Source organism: Mirounga angustirostris, unplaced genomic scaffold (assembly GCF_029215605.1).
Source record: "Mirounga angustirostris isolate CCGP_5_RB_7025 unplaced genomic scaffold, mMirAng1.0.hap1 SCAF_6, whole genome shotgun sequence".
NCBI lineage: Eukaryota > Metazoa > Chordata > Mammalia > Carnivora > Phocidae > Mirounga > Mirounga angustirostris.
The window spans coordinates 4,758,540-4,774,688 of NW_026991714.1; the positions used below are offsets into that span (position 1 = coordinate 4,758,540).

Here is a 16,149-nt window from a genome sequence, read left to right on the forward strand (position 1 = left end):
CCATTAACAATCCAAAGGAAGTAGAAGGGACAAGTGGGGATTGTGATCATTAGAATGGGTTCTTGCTCACTTTTCACTAATAAATATATCCACTTCCATTAATGTGATGATGTTAATGCTACTATTAGTTAAAGGACTCTTTATTGAGGTAGAGTTTTATCAGGAAGCATACACAAATATCTGAGAAGGAAAGTTCACCATATCCTAGGTCTGCCATGCTGGTGGTTATAAAAGAACTGGGTCACTTTGAGCAATCTAATCCCCGACAATTAGATACTGCATTCTCCTATCTAAGAGCAGCCAAATCATATTTCAGTGAGCACTCCTACAATGTGCTAGAGCCATATGACGACAACTTCCACACTGAAGCCAAGGTATGAAGGAAGGAAGGCGGGAATGAGGACTTTAAACACTATTCACGGCCTCCTTTTCTGATGATTACAAACTTGACGTCGCCAGAAGTAAAGGCTGTTAGGAACAGCAGACCAGGCATGTGCAACGCTGGTAGGATCTATCCAACCCCACAAGGACGTCGAAAGGATTCCAAGTAGCGCCTGACAGCCTAGTCACCTGGACTAGAGCAGTAATTTCCAAAGATCTTTGCAGCAACGGAACCCCTGCACGACAAACTCTCAGGCAAAACCCACCACGGAAAACAGATGAACAATACAAGCACGTTGGTTCAAATGGCCACAGAAGGTTGGGAGACTTGTAAACAGCTCTTTTCAGAAAGTACCTCAACTAAGATCCCAGCATGAAAACAATGGGTGTAGGAACTGGAAGAAAAAGGGGGTAAGTGCAGCAATTTGTTCCTAGGAACTACACTTGCTGAGACCACTGTGTATGCTGAGAAAGATTAGTAGTTTTGGTTTCTCAAATACAATTGGCTTTGAAACTGGGAGTAGTGAGAAAGGATAAAACACCACACATTTCACTTCTGTGGAGAAGGAAAACTAAAACACCAAATCTCCTAGCATTTCTTGTTAAAATTATGATTAACCAATCAAGACGACTTGGGAGCTCTCCCATATTAACACAAGGGCCAGAGTCAATCACAAGCTCAGCAGGGGGACCCTAACGGTCAGTGACCAAGATCCAGAGGTCAACAAATTTTTTCTATCAAGGGCCTTCACAGGCCACATGCAGGCTGGATCTGGCCCTCAGGCCATAGTCTGCCAATCCCTGATCTAGCTGATGGCCAAATTCCAAATCAGTTATATACCTCAAACCACCTAGAACCCTGAGTCTCTCAACGAAGCCCAGTGAAAAATCTGAACCACTTTCTTTTACAGATGAATGAACAGCACTGGTAAGAGAACACAGGGTCAATAAACAGCATGTTGAAAAATCTCACTTTCCCTTACTTAACTTCACTGCTCTACCAATCTCATCAACTGGAATTGAGCCTATAATCCTGATCTGCAACGTGCTAAAGAATGCTGAACACTGTGCTGCCCAATCATATCCATTTGAAGGACATTTCTCTAGTTTAGAAGTTGGCTCAGGGTTCAAGCATTAATCGAATAATCTGTTATCAAAATCTTGATATTCTACCTTCAAACGTGCCTTAGACCCAGTGAATTCACACCTAGCTAGACCCTACAAAGAACGCAGGCCAGCCCTACTCCAGTCAGTTTAGGCTGTAACTTCATCTCTCGTCTACTATCTCTACCGAACTAGGACCTGCCGTAGAAAGAGACCTCTCATCACAACTAGGGAACCTTACCTTCCCACAGCTCCTTTGTTTCCACCACCAACTGATCTTTTCCTTCTAGGTTTCAGCCACTCTTACAACCTTTCAGAATTCCAAACTACTTGAACTCCTCCTAATGGCACACCTCTATTATTGATTTTCTGGAAACAGATAGAAGTTGAAGGAACAAAAGTACCAGATAGTTCAGGGTATCTCCTGTGTAGCTTTCTACACACAAAACAACACAGAAAGGGTCCACTCTTAGGAAAGATTTTCTTCCCTCCACTAAAATCCAGGTCTCCACTTTCTTTGGGGGAGAAGAAGAACCTCAGGTGGCCCCTTACCATTGGCTAAGTCTGTTTTGCCATCTGCGCTGCTCCCTTTGCTGGACATCTTGAATGATGTTTATTGTGGCCAGCCTGCATTTAGGAAAGGAAGAAAATGAAACAATTAGGAAATAATCTGGGAGAGAAGATAAAAGGGACCGTACATTTAACCATGCACAGCCTTTGTCATTTTCATAAAAATGATTTTTTGAGGGATGCTTGGCTGGCTCAGTCAGTAGAGCACACGACTATTGTTCTAGTGCTCTAATGCACTAAGTTCGAGCCCCACATTGGGTGTAGAGACTACTTAAAAAAAAAAGTTTTGAGTGTGTGCTCAACAGGGCTTGTCAGCTGCTGAAAATGAGACTGGATCCCCCTCCCCTATGTCTAAATTCCATAAAGGGACATATCTTTGGGAGGTCAACTGCCATCTCTTTACCTGAGTAGCTGGCAGTGATTTCTGAAATGGGAAAGAAGGAACCGAGATCAAACCTGCACCAGCAGGCATATACCCAGTGACAGGTACTACAAGCAGAGAGCTCTAACACAAAGAGCTGGCTTCAGCCTTGCCCTCTAGGCAAGAATCTTCTGTTGTAAATTTAGTCATATATTTCATCCATAAGTTCTATGAAAGACATGTCTTCGTAACATGAAGAGGCGGGTCAGACTCTGAATATCACCTTACGCACAAATCAAGAGAGACAGAAGAGACCGAGCTATTGGGGTGAGAGCTTGGGCCGTATATTCACTCAGGAGCCAAGCTTCAAACTTAACAGGCACAGGTATTAACTACGGATTATAAGAAGTAGAGCCAAATTAGAATTCAGGAGGACCCTCCCCCCAAGAAAGAACCTAAAAGGTTTCTTTCTTCCTCTTACAACTGGGGAAGAAAGTTGTAAGCTGGGGAAGAAAAGGGCCACATTTCCATTAAACCATCTCAGTCCATTTCAAAAGTGGCAAACATCATTTCACCTAATTCCACCAACTTTCACCAGATTTGTCTGTTTGGCAAAGCCTTATCTGGGAATCGGGGTACCTAGCTTTTTTCCTTTCATACCACTGTAACACATTCATTATTTTGACAGGGCCTCACTCCCACCTCGAGCGAATTCCAAAGAGCAAAGAATAATATTATTCAGACCAGAATTTTGTTAAGCCCTTTCAGTGCCTGGACAAAAGGCACTGGTCAAAGACAAAGTATGATTATGACTCCAGTCCTCGTACCCAGGCACACTGGCTTCTAATCTTTCAACAGCCCTTTCATTCCCATAACAATTATCCCAGAAGCAGCCCCATCCTTATCCTGACCCCCTACTCTCCTCTACAGAAATCCAAGTTGCTTCAAAAAGTGTCCCCTGCCAAGAGACAGCTGCCCAAAGCTTGCTCCGCAGGCCAGGGCGGGGGAGTAGCAAAAACACACGGGCAGGACGGAGGCCGAGTCTGAGGAAGGACCTGGAAGGGTGCTGGGATGCAACGCCAACAAAGCACAGATTTGTGCAGCCACGTCAAAAACACCAGCGAAGAGCGGTTTGCAGAGCAGGCTGTTTTCCTCCTCCTACTCCAAGGAGGTATTTTTGCACAGCATTCTTCACACAGCACTGGTTTTTTCCTGTTGGTAGTCCCTATTTATATTCTTGAGCATCTCGGCAATATCTTCTTCCCCACCGAGGGTTTAACTTAATTACATTAACTGCAAAAGTCCTGTGAGATGGGGAAAACAAGCGCACTACTTTGTTAAGATTAAAGACTCAGGTCATAAGCACACGTTCCGGTCAACTGAGAGAGATCTGATGTTTCCTCACCTCCAGAAGCAAAACTCTCAACCATACCATACTGTCCACCCCACCATTATCACTTTCCAAAGAAAAAAGTGGCTCCAGAGACCCTTCCTCAAAACTGAACTGCATCAATTCCTACAGAAGCCCAGACTGCCTGAGCCACAGACACATAAGGCGCTAGAGAATCCATTTGCTCTCCCAGCCTCCATGACCAGGAGGAGCCAGAGCTCCCAGCCCTGAGAGGCGGGAAAAGCAGAGCCATACGGGTCAACCCATACTGAGAGGTTGCAGAGCTTCTCTTCTGGGGAAAGTGGTTTAAGGTTCTTACAAAAAGAGATCTTCTTTTTGAGGAAGAAAAATTGACAGAATGTATTGCTAAATTCAGAAACAGGGACAACCCTGTGAATGCTCATGCCAACCCTGTTTAATCACAGAGTTGGTAGGCAGATAGCTTCTAAAGGTCACATTTTAGGGGCCAGAGAGTTTAGCAAAATTAGTTCTAGACTGAAAATCAGTCCAGGGTTGTAATATCAGCTAAACCATTAGTATCCTTTCTGACCATGAATGAGCTACTTAACCTTCTCTAGACTTCCTTTTCTTTTTTTTGTAAGCTAGTATTAGTAATTCCAAGATGGTACAGGTAAGTAGAATTATATGTTAGAAGCTCTGCAGCAGGATGCTCTGGAGCAGTGGTCTCAAAACGGATTATAAACCCGGATCAGTGAAAAGTTTTACCATGAATCTTCAATATGTAGATCTAATCAAGTCACATTAAATACTAAGTTTAATTTTTCTAGAAAAAAATAAATTCCAACATTCTTTTTCTATACATTACTGGACCATCTTCAATGCCCCTTGGGGTGCACACCTTCCCCCTTTGGAGGACCACTTTTTCAAAAAGCCAAGAAATGATGACAATAAAATACAATCACTTTGGAAATGACCTGTTATTCTTATCGTATACATTTCTATCAGAATGAAGAAATTTAAAACCATCTCAACTCTGGGGCAGGAGTTAAAGTATCCAAATTAAAATAGGCAAGATGCTGTGACGGTGCCCTTGGTCTCAAGTATAGGAACCATTCTAGAATCTCTTTCATCACCAAAGAATATAACCTTATTTTACAATCAGAAGTTAGGGACCATACTTGACCCAAACATAAATTAGCTTCTTCATTCTTTAATGCACTACATTCCCAACAAATCCACTGCTTTTACCTTGATCAATTTCCATGTAAAATCCAGTCCAGAGCAAACCAATCTGAGCCTGGAAGAGCTGATGAGCTCACTGTCCCAGGTAGCTGGGGGAGTTTAATTAGATTAGCTCTACTGCCTACACTCTAAAAATAACCATAACCCCTGCCAAACTGAAGGTTAAAGAGTAAACTATTGGGGGATGGGGGAAAAAAGATTCAAGTGCCATTTTAATTTCTACCCTAGAAATTCCAGTGACCTAGATTTCTCTTGTGTCAATAAAAAGGCTTTAAATTTTTAACCAAATATATGACAAATTATTAACTAAAAACCAAGCAAAGGGGCAGGTAATACAAAGTATAAAAGTACTTTGTGGAAGAGGTACCAAACATGTCTTGTTTAAAACTACTGGGGCTGCTTTCTTTTCCTAATATTGATTAAAGATTTGTGTAAGAGACCACATACACCAGAGCAACAGGACATCCAAATGCCAAAAAAAAAAAGACAAGAAAAGAAAAAGGAAAAAACGGCAAGGAAAAAAGAACACAAGAAACCTTGACTTGTAACTTGTACAATATACAAAAACTAACTCAAAATGAATCATAGATCTAAATGTAAAAGCTCAAACAATATAACTTCCAGAAGAAAACAAAGAAGATAATGCTTGTGATACAGGTTAGGCAAATATTTAAGGACTCAAAATAAATAAATAAATAAATAAATAAACCACACAAACCGTGAAAGAAAAAATTAAATAACGGGACATATCAAAATAAAAATTTATTCTTCAAGAGACACTACTAAGAAAATGAAAAGACAAGCTATGGACTGGAAGAAAATATCTGCAAAAGACGGATTTCATAGAGGGCAGCAGCCCAAGTCTACTTCTCACAGCTAAATAACAATCACCTGAAAAGATGCTCAACGTTTTCAGCCATTAGGGAAATGCAAATTAAAACTACAATAAACCTCTATACGCCTATTAGAATGGCTAAAACTTATTAAAATAATAACAATGAAAGTTTCCTTTATCAAGTCCTAACAAGGAAGGGAGCAACTAAAGTCCCACACGCTGCTGGTAGAAATGCAAAATGGCAGTCACTGTGGAAAACAGTCTGGCAGTTTTTTATAAGGTCAAACACAAACTTACCATATAACCCAGGAATCCCACTCAGGTATGTACTCAAGAAAAATGAAAATATATGTTCACCCAGAAACCTATAGGTGAATGTTTTCTTTAGTGGCTTTATTTAGATTCACCAAAAACTGGGAACAATCAAATGTTCTTCTGCCAGGTCATGGATAATACGTAAGTTGTGGTCTAGCCACACAGTGGAATACTACTGAGCAATAAAAAGGAACAAATTATTGATACACAAAGCAATGCGGATGAGTGGCAAATATGTCATGCTGAGTCAAAGAAGCAAGACTCTGACAGCTACGTAATGATTCCATTCATGGGACGTGCTAAAAAAAAATAAACTATAGGGACAGACAGCAGAACATGGTTGGTCGGGGAAGAGAACTGACTGCAAACAGGCGTAAGAAAACTTCTGGAAGTGATGGAAATGTTCTATGACTATGACCTTGGTGGTGTCATGTGACTACATGTTTGTAAGAATCCACAGAATGAGTCACTGAGAAAAGGTGTAAATTTTACATGTATATAAATGATACCTCAAGAAGTCAGGCAAAGCGTTAAATGATGGCCAAAGCCCAACAATTAAAATTAAAAATACTAAATTCTCGGGGTGCCTGGGTGGCTCAGTCATTAGGCGTCTGCCTTTGGCTCAGGTCATGATCCCAGGGTCCTGGGATCGAGCCCTGCATCGGGCTCCCTGCTCAGCGGGAAGCCTGCTTCTCCCTCTCCCACTCCCCCTGCTTGTGCTCCCTCTCTCGCTGTGTCTCTCTCTGTCAAATAAATAAATAAATAAAATCTTAAAAAAAAAAAAAACAACTAAATTCTCAGGGCTGGGGCACCCGGGTGGCTCAGCTGGTTAAGCATCCGACTCTTCATCTCTACTCAGGTCTTGATTTCAGGGTCGCAAGTTCAAGCCCTGTGCTGGGCTCAAATGCTAGGCATGGAGCCTACTTAAAAAAATAATAATAATTAGAGTAAAATTAAAAATACTAAATTCTTAACACTGTGACTATTAACAGAAGTTAGCTCAAGTGGTCAATATGCCACAGTAAATGAGAGCAAAACATCAGTTCTTGTTTGAAAAAGAAAGTACAGGAGGAGTTTGGCTGCAACCAAAGCCACCTGTGATTTACCAGCAATGCCATGAAAGGCAGGATGAATCCTAAACTTATAAAAAGACTCCAATCCCACCATCTTGGTGACAACTAAAAGTATTGGGAGCTTAAAGTAGTTCAAAACAGTTCTGTGGTTGTACTAATTTGTATACTTAATGCTTCTTAATTTTATTTTTTAAATTTCTCTCAAATTTTCATTTTAACTCCCTTGGGGTCTAGGAAAATGGGTGTGATAATTCTTCCTCAGTTCAGGTCTGATGGGAGCATCAACAACTACAAACATTACAGTCCCTGATCCCTTTTACTAAGACCCGAGCTCACCCACCCCGTGAGTCCCCATGACTTACATAAGCCCAGCAGTCTGGCTTGGCGCACCTCTGCAACTCAAGTGCCCAGCTTTCCTACATCAACCCCCATAAGTTAAAGTGGACAAAGCTTTAGAATCTCCTCTGAAACTGAAAAATGGTGGTAGAAAATACTTCTATTATTAGAACAGATATCTGAGAGTCACGCAGTGTCTGGCTCCTCTTGGGAGGACAGACGTCCCAACACACCCATAACAGGACAGCTGTTCAGGGCCCATCTCCATCCACAGGACAAACTTGCCTTTCTGCCCTGGGCTCTGTGGTCCATCTGGAATCGACCAGTCCTACTTTCCCCATCCCCAACTGTGGTTTTCAAGCTGAAATGGCTCATTTTAAATTCATTCTCCTCACTTTATTTCTCTACTTCACAATAAACAGCTCCTCTAGCCAACTTTCCTGACTCCTGCCACGAGCCACACTCCCACTGTATGGTGTTTATCAATCAGAGAACCGCGGGCACTGAAATTCAAAGGATAACCCCAAGGAAACTGAAACTCATACTATATACAACATGTTTACAGGGGGATAGGCCTTTAGTTCTAGGCCACTCTCTACTGAGTATTAAGAGAAGGTGAATATCCTACAATGTCTCCTCTGGTACACTGACTGGAGAGAGGAGCAGAAAGAAACTATAAATGTTTCTGGATCAGGAAAATTAATCTCTATTCATGTTGTGCAGAAGATCTGACAGCACGGGGCAACCTAACCGTACAGCCCTCCAGCTGCCCTTGTTTATCCAACTCTAGGCCTCTGGCACCCCCCAGTGGCCCATCTATACACAGACAAGCTGGTCCTGCAACAACCTACGAGGCAACCCAGGAGGTACAAACACATCCAAGGCAGTCCTAATCCCCTCTGAAGCCAGTCATCAATTAGGGAAAATGAGTATATACAACGATGACAGAAGTGACACAAGCATTAGTGTCATAAAAAAAGATAAACTCAGCTTTGAAGGGGGGATAGGATTTCAGTGGGTAAAGCTGAGAAAGACCAGGACAAGGATGAGAAAATACAGGGAAGATGAAAACCCTGGTATGTCCAAGTCTGTTTGGGCTGGGTCATGGGGTGCACATGCTGATCAGTTAAAAAGGTGCATGGGGGGTGCTCAGGAAAATGATTCTGTCAAGGACAGGACTGAAATGGACAGAAAAGGAAGAAGAAACAAGTTTAAAACCTTCCAGTTGTTGAGGTAAAAAGCACTGAGCGCCTGTCTGAGGCTGCTGGCTGAGGAAATGAGAAGAAGGGAACGGATATGAGGACCCTGACGAAGCAGAGCAGACCGTACCTGGTTCAACGGTAATTACGAAGCGCCCCCCCAAATCAAGAAGACAAGTCTGAGTCGGGGTGCCCAGGGGAAATCAATGTCATAAATGAGAAGCTGCCATGTGTGGGAGAAGAGATGAATCTGATTTTGATTATGTTTAAAATCCAAGTTGACATGTCAGGAAGGTAGTGGAAAACAAAGGTAGGTCTGAAATTTGAGAAATTAGGGTCAGAGATACGGACTTGGGAATTACTGTACAGAGAAGCTTCAAAATCAACCACTTGTAAGTTATACCTCACTAAAAGACCAAAAATTTAAGTACCCAAGAAAGGTGAAAGAGTCCAAGGAAAAAATCCTTCGGAACACCAACCTTTAGGAAAAGAAATAAAAGGGAGACTGAAAAACACGCGGGAGAGTGGAAGGAATAATGAGTGTCAAACATCTCGGAAGTCAAGAGATAAAAAGGTTTCAAGAAGGTGGGGACCATCCACGTTTCAAATGCTTCAGAGAAGTACAGAAAGAGGCAGATTGAGGAAAGGCTCTGAGAGTCAGAACAGTGTTCTGTGGAGTTACCTCCGGTGTGGAGGGAGAACGCCATTTTCTCCCTCTTCAAGGATCAAAAAAGGATCCAGTTATCTCCTTCAGTGTAGTTACATCCATTAAAGTTCTTTCCTTAAAAAACTCATTAGCCTACCAATTAATCACAAACTGAGACCCATGCTTAAACAATTCAGAAATGTTTTTATTCATACTGTCATGTGGACAGACCTTTTATACTTTACATATGCTTTTATAAGACATACTGAACTCTTCCTTTCAACTCATTTGTTTCATCAGTTGGCACTGAAGCGCCCAGGTATCTAAAGACAGCGCAAGGTATAATAAAAAAGGGTTTCCGGTGTCAGTCAGACCTGGGTTTGAATTCTGATTCTACCACTTAAGTCTGTTTCTCCTTCCATAAAATGAGACAATACCATTACCCTGCAGGAGCTGGTTTAGAGAATTAGAGACAACATTTTTGCAAACATGTACAAAATCTAGCTTCTCATTTCTGCTTCCAGACTGCATTTCCTAGAGAAGCCTGGGCTTCACCACTCAGCAACAATCCTTCAAACACTGTACACAACCGAGGACACAGTTCCAAGTCTATAAAATCTGCTTCCCTGCTCTCACTGGCCTCTGAAAGAATCAGAGAGCTCTGTCAGTATCTCTTGAGCACATTCATGCTCTATGAACTACGGTAAAGCAATATACCCAGGTGCCCAAAATATAAGCCTCCCACTCTTTCAGTTCTTCTCCCTCTTGAAGGTTCACTGGATAGCCGAGAACTTCAAAGCAATCCTCACAGATGATGAAGAAAACAAGGAATTCCTGCAGCAACTATACTACGAACAAGGAACTTCATTCCTCCTTTGGATGAATGCCTTCTCTCCCTGTTGGTAATACCAAATGCCCTCTGTTTATAGTTTATTGGCTTTAATCCTAATAACGGTATTTCAGAATATGTTAGGAATGCATGCTAATTCTTAAGTGCTGTCAGCAGCAATACAGCTAAGGAACTTTTTATGGCCATATTTAAGCCCATTTACCTCAATTTAAATGATTCTAAGGAAAAGTCATTTCTAAGGAAACTCCACTCTGTTTCCACAATGAAATGATTCACGTTTACATCAGAATCCAGACCCCATTACCAGTTTTTACCACTCACATTTCACATTTTTCTTTAATCACTGGAAAGGACACGGAAGTGTGGCACTCCAAAGATACAACTGACAATAAAACAATAAAAACAGAAAGGCTAAAGACATCAAAAGTGCCCTCCTACCTGCACTAGGTGAGAGGACAGAGTCTAACGCTGGGTCCTAGATAAGGTTAGAAACATGTCTGATAATGTGGCAAGGCTTAAAGTACACTAGAGGAATATAGCCTCCTGGCTACCACCAGAGGTGAAGCCTACAGATCTCCAGATGGCTAAGAAAAACCAAGAACAACAACAGAAGGACATGAGAGGCAAGCATGGATGCTTCGCATTAGAACTTCAACAGACCTCCTTAAATAGTATCATCAGAGGGCAAGAGCAAATACCTAACCTCTCAGATGCGATACTAAAAATGTTTGCAACAACACAATCCATTAGACATACATTTCAGTAATAAGATGCCATCTTTGTCATATTAATCACTCCCCATGCCCTATCTGCAAACTCAGAGCAGGCTCAGTTCATTAATTTATCTTTAGCATACACATTCCAGAGGTTAAGGCAAGTACTTGAGAAAGTGGGCTTCTGGCCCAGAAACTATGTCCTATGGAGACAGAGATAAAAGCCTGCTGTAAAGAAGTGTGACCAATTCACAAAATTCATTACACACTAACTTTCAAAGACCTTTCAAGGACTTTCTTCTCCAAGAAAATAACTGAATCAAGAACTTCTGACCAATCTTAACAGTGACAAAGTTTCTCTATTTTATTCACAAAAACATTAAGACGAAAAGTTTTCAATATTACTGCAATGCTAAGCTAAAATCACTGGCATCTGTCTCTGATATTAACACACACATGTCACCACCTCCACGTCTGTTGCTGATTCAATTCTTTCAGTCAGTTGCCTGGGTTCCAGATTGGGTGACAGTAAGTAGATTACCTTGGCTTACTGATAATTTGCTTTTTTAAAAAAGAAAAAGCTAATTCAATCTTAAAAACTAACTTAAACACCAATGTCATGCAATAAAAAGCTCTGTTTGGATAACTCTGTCTTTTATAATCTGCACCATTCCCAGACAGGTTTAGAATAACTTTTCTACAGTAGAAACAATCCAGAAACAAACCAATCTCCTGAAAACAAATTTAATTAGTCGCTTCATGATGTTAAAAGCCTGTAACTCACCTGCTAGAACACAGGACCAAGAGCATGAAAATCTGAAGGTCTGTCTCCCACAACAGAGCGCACTTCTGCAGAACGTCTTCTCCTAGAGTCCTTTTGCTCTTGAAATGTCAGTATTGTTTTAAACTGGCAACAAAAAGGCTGCTTTCTTTTAGCTCTCTCTGAAGACAAGCTTCTGTCTTAGGTTGATCCTAGTCAACACTAAGGATCACAGCACTGGTACTGGTTTCTATACATTCCACAGACCGCTGTATAAAATGCCCTGTCAGGTTGGCGGTGGGAATTAAGGTCACAAGCAAACCTAGCCTCCCACTTCAGCCATACTAGGAAATACTTCCTAATAAGATGTGACAATTCTTATTCAACGCCCTAAAACATAAAATATCTTCAGAAAGGTTAAGAATTTTACAGTTGTGGTCCAGAGACTAAGAATACTGGTTCACTGTATACAAAGATGTCACCTGGAGCTCAGAATGTGAAACCCCTGGGGGAGGAGGGATTCTTACCCAGCACACAGAGAGGAAGAAAGTTATGCCTCTTTCAACATATGTGCTTTTCTCCTCCCAACCCCACCCCTCACCCAACACAGATCTCCAGATCTCATAAAAACACAATAATAAAAATGCACTCTCAGCCCACCTCAAAACCCTCAATCCAAAAGTCTACTTTTCAATAGGAGAATTTAGACCCTGGATGGTGGTAATGAAAGCTGATCAACTCTAATTTGATCACTGGCCTGAATGAATACAGTTGATTTCACTGCAATATTATCAACACTTTTAATTTTCATGTGCCCTTACCTCCCCCAAAAAGATGCAGAAGAAAAACCAATAAGAGAAGGTTAAAAACCTGCATCTTTGCCATCATATTGTTAAGATGGTCCAGCTAGGGAGATGAACTAAAATGTTCTGCACTCCCTGCTCCCTAGCCCAGACTCACTTCCAAGAACAAGGAGACCTTTTCATGGTCTAGTTCTCTGATGATCTATTGATGAGGATCACTGCAGAGCCCAATAGCTTGGAAAAAATGTATTCTCTTCAAGGCAAAAAGGAAAAAGCATAACGGGTAGCTGGAGCAGAGGTGGTGAACAACACTGAAGCAGCAAGGGAAGGAATTACAATCCTTGTGTCAACGCTGATCAGATGTGCTAACAGAGACCAGGAGGAAGGAAGCAATGAACTATGGAGAGGTACTGATGTTTAGTCTAAGAATGCATTTAGAGATATACACAGACTGACAACTAATATTTCCGCTGTCCTCTGACCTTGAACCCCCAAAACACGTACCTCAGTCATGTTCAGAAAATAACTCTAGGTGTGTACCCACAAAGCATACATCTAAGCTGACCAATTAAAAATGATTTAAAGAGAAAAAAAGAAGTGTAGACTAATGCATACCTTACTCAAGGCCATAGCAACGATGTGTAAAGAAAACATTTTTTTTTTAATGTCTATCATATGTCAGGCATTTAACAGCTTTATGTAGGTTCCCTCATACAATACTAACAATGACCCCAAGAGGTAAGCGGCATTATCCCACTTTTAGAGATGTGGAAATTAAGAGTCAGAGAAGTTTAAGTAGCTCGCCCAAGGTCACATGGCCAATAAATCTTAGTATTTAAACCCAGGTCTGTCCAGCTCTCAAGGCTGTATTCTCTCTTTACATCTTACTGATACACATACATGCCACCAATAATAATCTTATTCCAGTTCATTTTCTTTTTTTTTTTTTTTAAAGATTTTATTTATTTATTCATGAGAGACAGAGAGAAACAGAGGGAGAAGCAGGCTCCCAAGGAGCGGGAAGCCCAATGCGGGACTCGATCCCAGGACCCTGGGATCATGACCTGAGCTGAAGGCAGACGCCTAACCATCTAAGCCACCCAGGCGCCCTCCAGTTCATTTTCTAATCAGGACACCATGAGGAACAAAACTTACCAGTGTCACACTCAACCTTTACCTACTACATATCATAAAGGTATTAAGAATCAGCCAGGCCTACCTTCCAGAGCCACTCAGCTCTTCTGTCACATCCCACGGACGTCAACCACAGCACTATTCTCTGCTACCAGAAACCTAAGAGTCTTACAAAGATTACATTTACAAGTATGTTCAGTACTTGCAGGGAATCAGTACTCCCTCTTTGGCCCTGGCCCATGCTGCTAAATGCACAGGATGATTCCTCTGCTCACCAAAAACTCTTCAGAGCAGCTATAAAAGAGCAGCCAGCTTTTTTTTAACCCCGAATTTACTACTATGTCCTGAAAAGTTGGAATTCTGAGGTAGACTGAACTCAGACACCAACTGACAGCAGCATCACTTACCAGCTTTTAGTGACAAGCAGCTGGATTCTCCTCTAAACAGAAACAACAGTCCAAAGCCCTGAGAAGGGAAGAGACTTGATTTGACAAGAGGCTGAACAGAACTCAGGCAAACGAATTCCCAGCTTTTAACACTGTAAGAAACATGGTCCACACAAAGGCAACACGCAAGGCAAATGAATAAAGGAAGAGGGAGACACACTCACGTCTAGGCTTAAATGGAGTTATTCGAAGATACACAGCAGTAGTTCAGGACAGAAAGTCAAGACGCCCACAGACAATAAAACTTGTCAAAGTAATTTAACCAGAGTGGAACACAGCCAAGAACAATACCCCAAGTCTGGGACACTGGGGTAGGAATTTTATGACTTCAGTGGTCAGCGCTTGAGCATCAGGGTAGGGTCTGTCTTGGCCTCAGGAATTTAAACGCCTTCAACTCCTACTCACCTTTCCTTCTTTATCACTGAAGTAGGGCCAGGCTGAGCTCCTGAGAAAATAGGTCTGTTGATTCCCTGAAGGGCTGAGAAAAGTTAAAGTTTAAATGGCAAAGGTATCTCTACCAAACATAATAAAAATATTTATGAATACATTTCAGAATCTCTTCAGACCGCCTCGGTATGATCTAAAACCAGAGTAACGCTGAACTACTGAACAAACAACCCGCAGCTACAGAAATAAAACGAACCAGGCAAGTCGTCTCCCGGCTCCCCTAAAACGCAGAAGTCATTTAAAAGGAAAACCGGACTCTCTCCAACGCTAACCCATGGCCAAACCTCTCAACAAGAAGCCACACAGCAGGGGGAAGTCCCGGAGAGAACGGGCCAGCGCTAGTGCCGGTTTGTTTACAGAGACTTCAGCAACAATCCTAGGAGTCAGAAATTCAAGCCACCAGATGCTTTCCAGCCAACAGGGCGCAAAGGGTACGGTTCTGCGGCGCCCTGAAGATCTGGGGGTGAGGGGAAGGAAGCTGCGAGAACTGGATTACAAGGGGCACAAGCGCACACGGCAACAACTGACTCGGACCTCGGCCTTCCGTACGAGGTGCTGGGCCCGAGGACTCGGGATGGGGGAGGGGGCACCCTGCGCGGCGGCCCCGCGCGACGGCGAGACGCAGGGCGACCGCTTCCCCCCGCCGAAGGGGTGAAAACGCGCACACACACGGGTCACCCCAGGGGCAAAGACGTCCCCGTGGACTGCGGGGCAGGCTCTTGGGGGCAACCCCGGGGCTGCCCTGAGGCAGGGGCAGCCGGTCCTCCCGGCGGGACTCGGCTCAGGGCCAGGAAAAGACCTGAGCCCCGGGAGCTTGGGAAGGGAATCCAACCTATCCTGACGGGGAGCGGGCCAGGGGCGAGGGGGTCAGGCCAAGCCGGAACGAGACACGGACCGGGTAGGTCAAGGGGGGGGTGTCCGGCTGGGGCAGTTACAAGCACGGGAGCCGGCGAGGCTCAGCAGCCCGCCTCCCGTCTTGGGTCATCCTTCTGCCAGCGGCTGCTCCGACCGTTCCAGGCCCAGCCGCCCCGTCCACTGCCGCCACCGCCGCCGCCGCCATCTTACACTGGCCAGCGGCCGCCACCACCACCGCCTCCGCTCTCGGCGCCTGCGCCTGCGCCGCCACGCTTTCCGGCCCCGTTTGCGACGAGGCGCTGGAGGAGACTGAGGGAAGAGTGGTCGCGCGAGCTCTCCGCTCCCAGCCCTCCTCGGAGGACGCAGAAGGGGCGGGGCTTAGGGGCAACGGAAAGAGCAAGGGGCGCGTGCGCACTCCCGGGAGGCGAAGTTGTTTTGGCCGCGTGGTCCGAGGGGCTCGCTTTCCTCGCGCAATCGAAACAGATGCGAGTGAGGGACCTCCCGGACTCGCGGTGGTGGGACGGGAATGAACTTCGTGGCTGGCGGGCTGGCGGGCAGCTTCCTGGGCGGCCTCCATTTTTGCCCTGCTTTTGAATACTGGAAACAAGCAGTCGTCGCCGGGTTTCCTCTGAAAACCCCATTTCCTTTGAGGACCTGGTTTTCTTCAGTGGTTTTTACACCTTCGAGACCCGCTTCCCCCCGAGAGCGTCCATGCCCCCATTTTCCAA

General features: G+C 43.6%; 1 protein-coding gene across 10 annotated transcripts in view; it reads right to left on the reverse strand.

Annotated features, from left to right (window-relative positions):
- The window catches only part of DCAF8 (DDB1 and CUL4 associated factor 8), a 39,337-nt gene extending 23,552 nt beyond the window's left edge, over positions 1-15,785 (reverse strand). The window contains exons 1-4 of one of the 10 annotated variants that reach the window (XM_045876707.3): positions 15,632-15,785; positions 14,525-14,597; positions 14,081-14,138; positions 2,038-2,112 (exon numbers count right to left, since the gene is read on the reverse strand). In XM_045876707.3, coding sequence (XP_045732663.1) covers positions 2,038-2,086 — 49 coding nt within the window. In that variant the 5' untranslated portion in view covers positions 2,087-2,112; positions 14,081-14,138; positions 14,525-14,597; positions 15,632-15,785. Of the gene's footprint in view, positions 1-2,037; positions 2,113-11,760; positions 12,395-14,080; positions 14,139-14,524; positions 14,598-14,762; positions 14,782-15,461 lie in introns of those variants that run through there. The other 9 variants (XM_045876705.3, XM_045876704.3, XM_045876703.3 and 6 more) reach the window with 9 other exon arrangements.
- Positions 15,786-16,149: the final 364 nt, after the last annotated feature.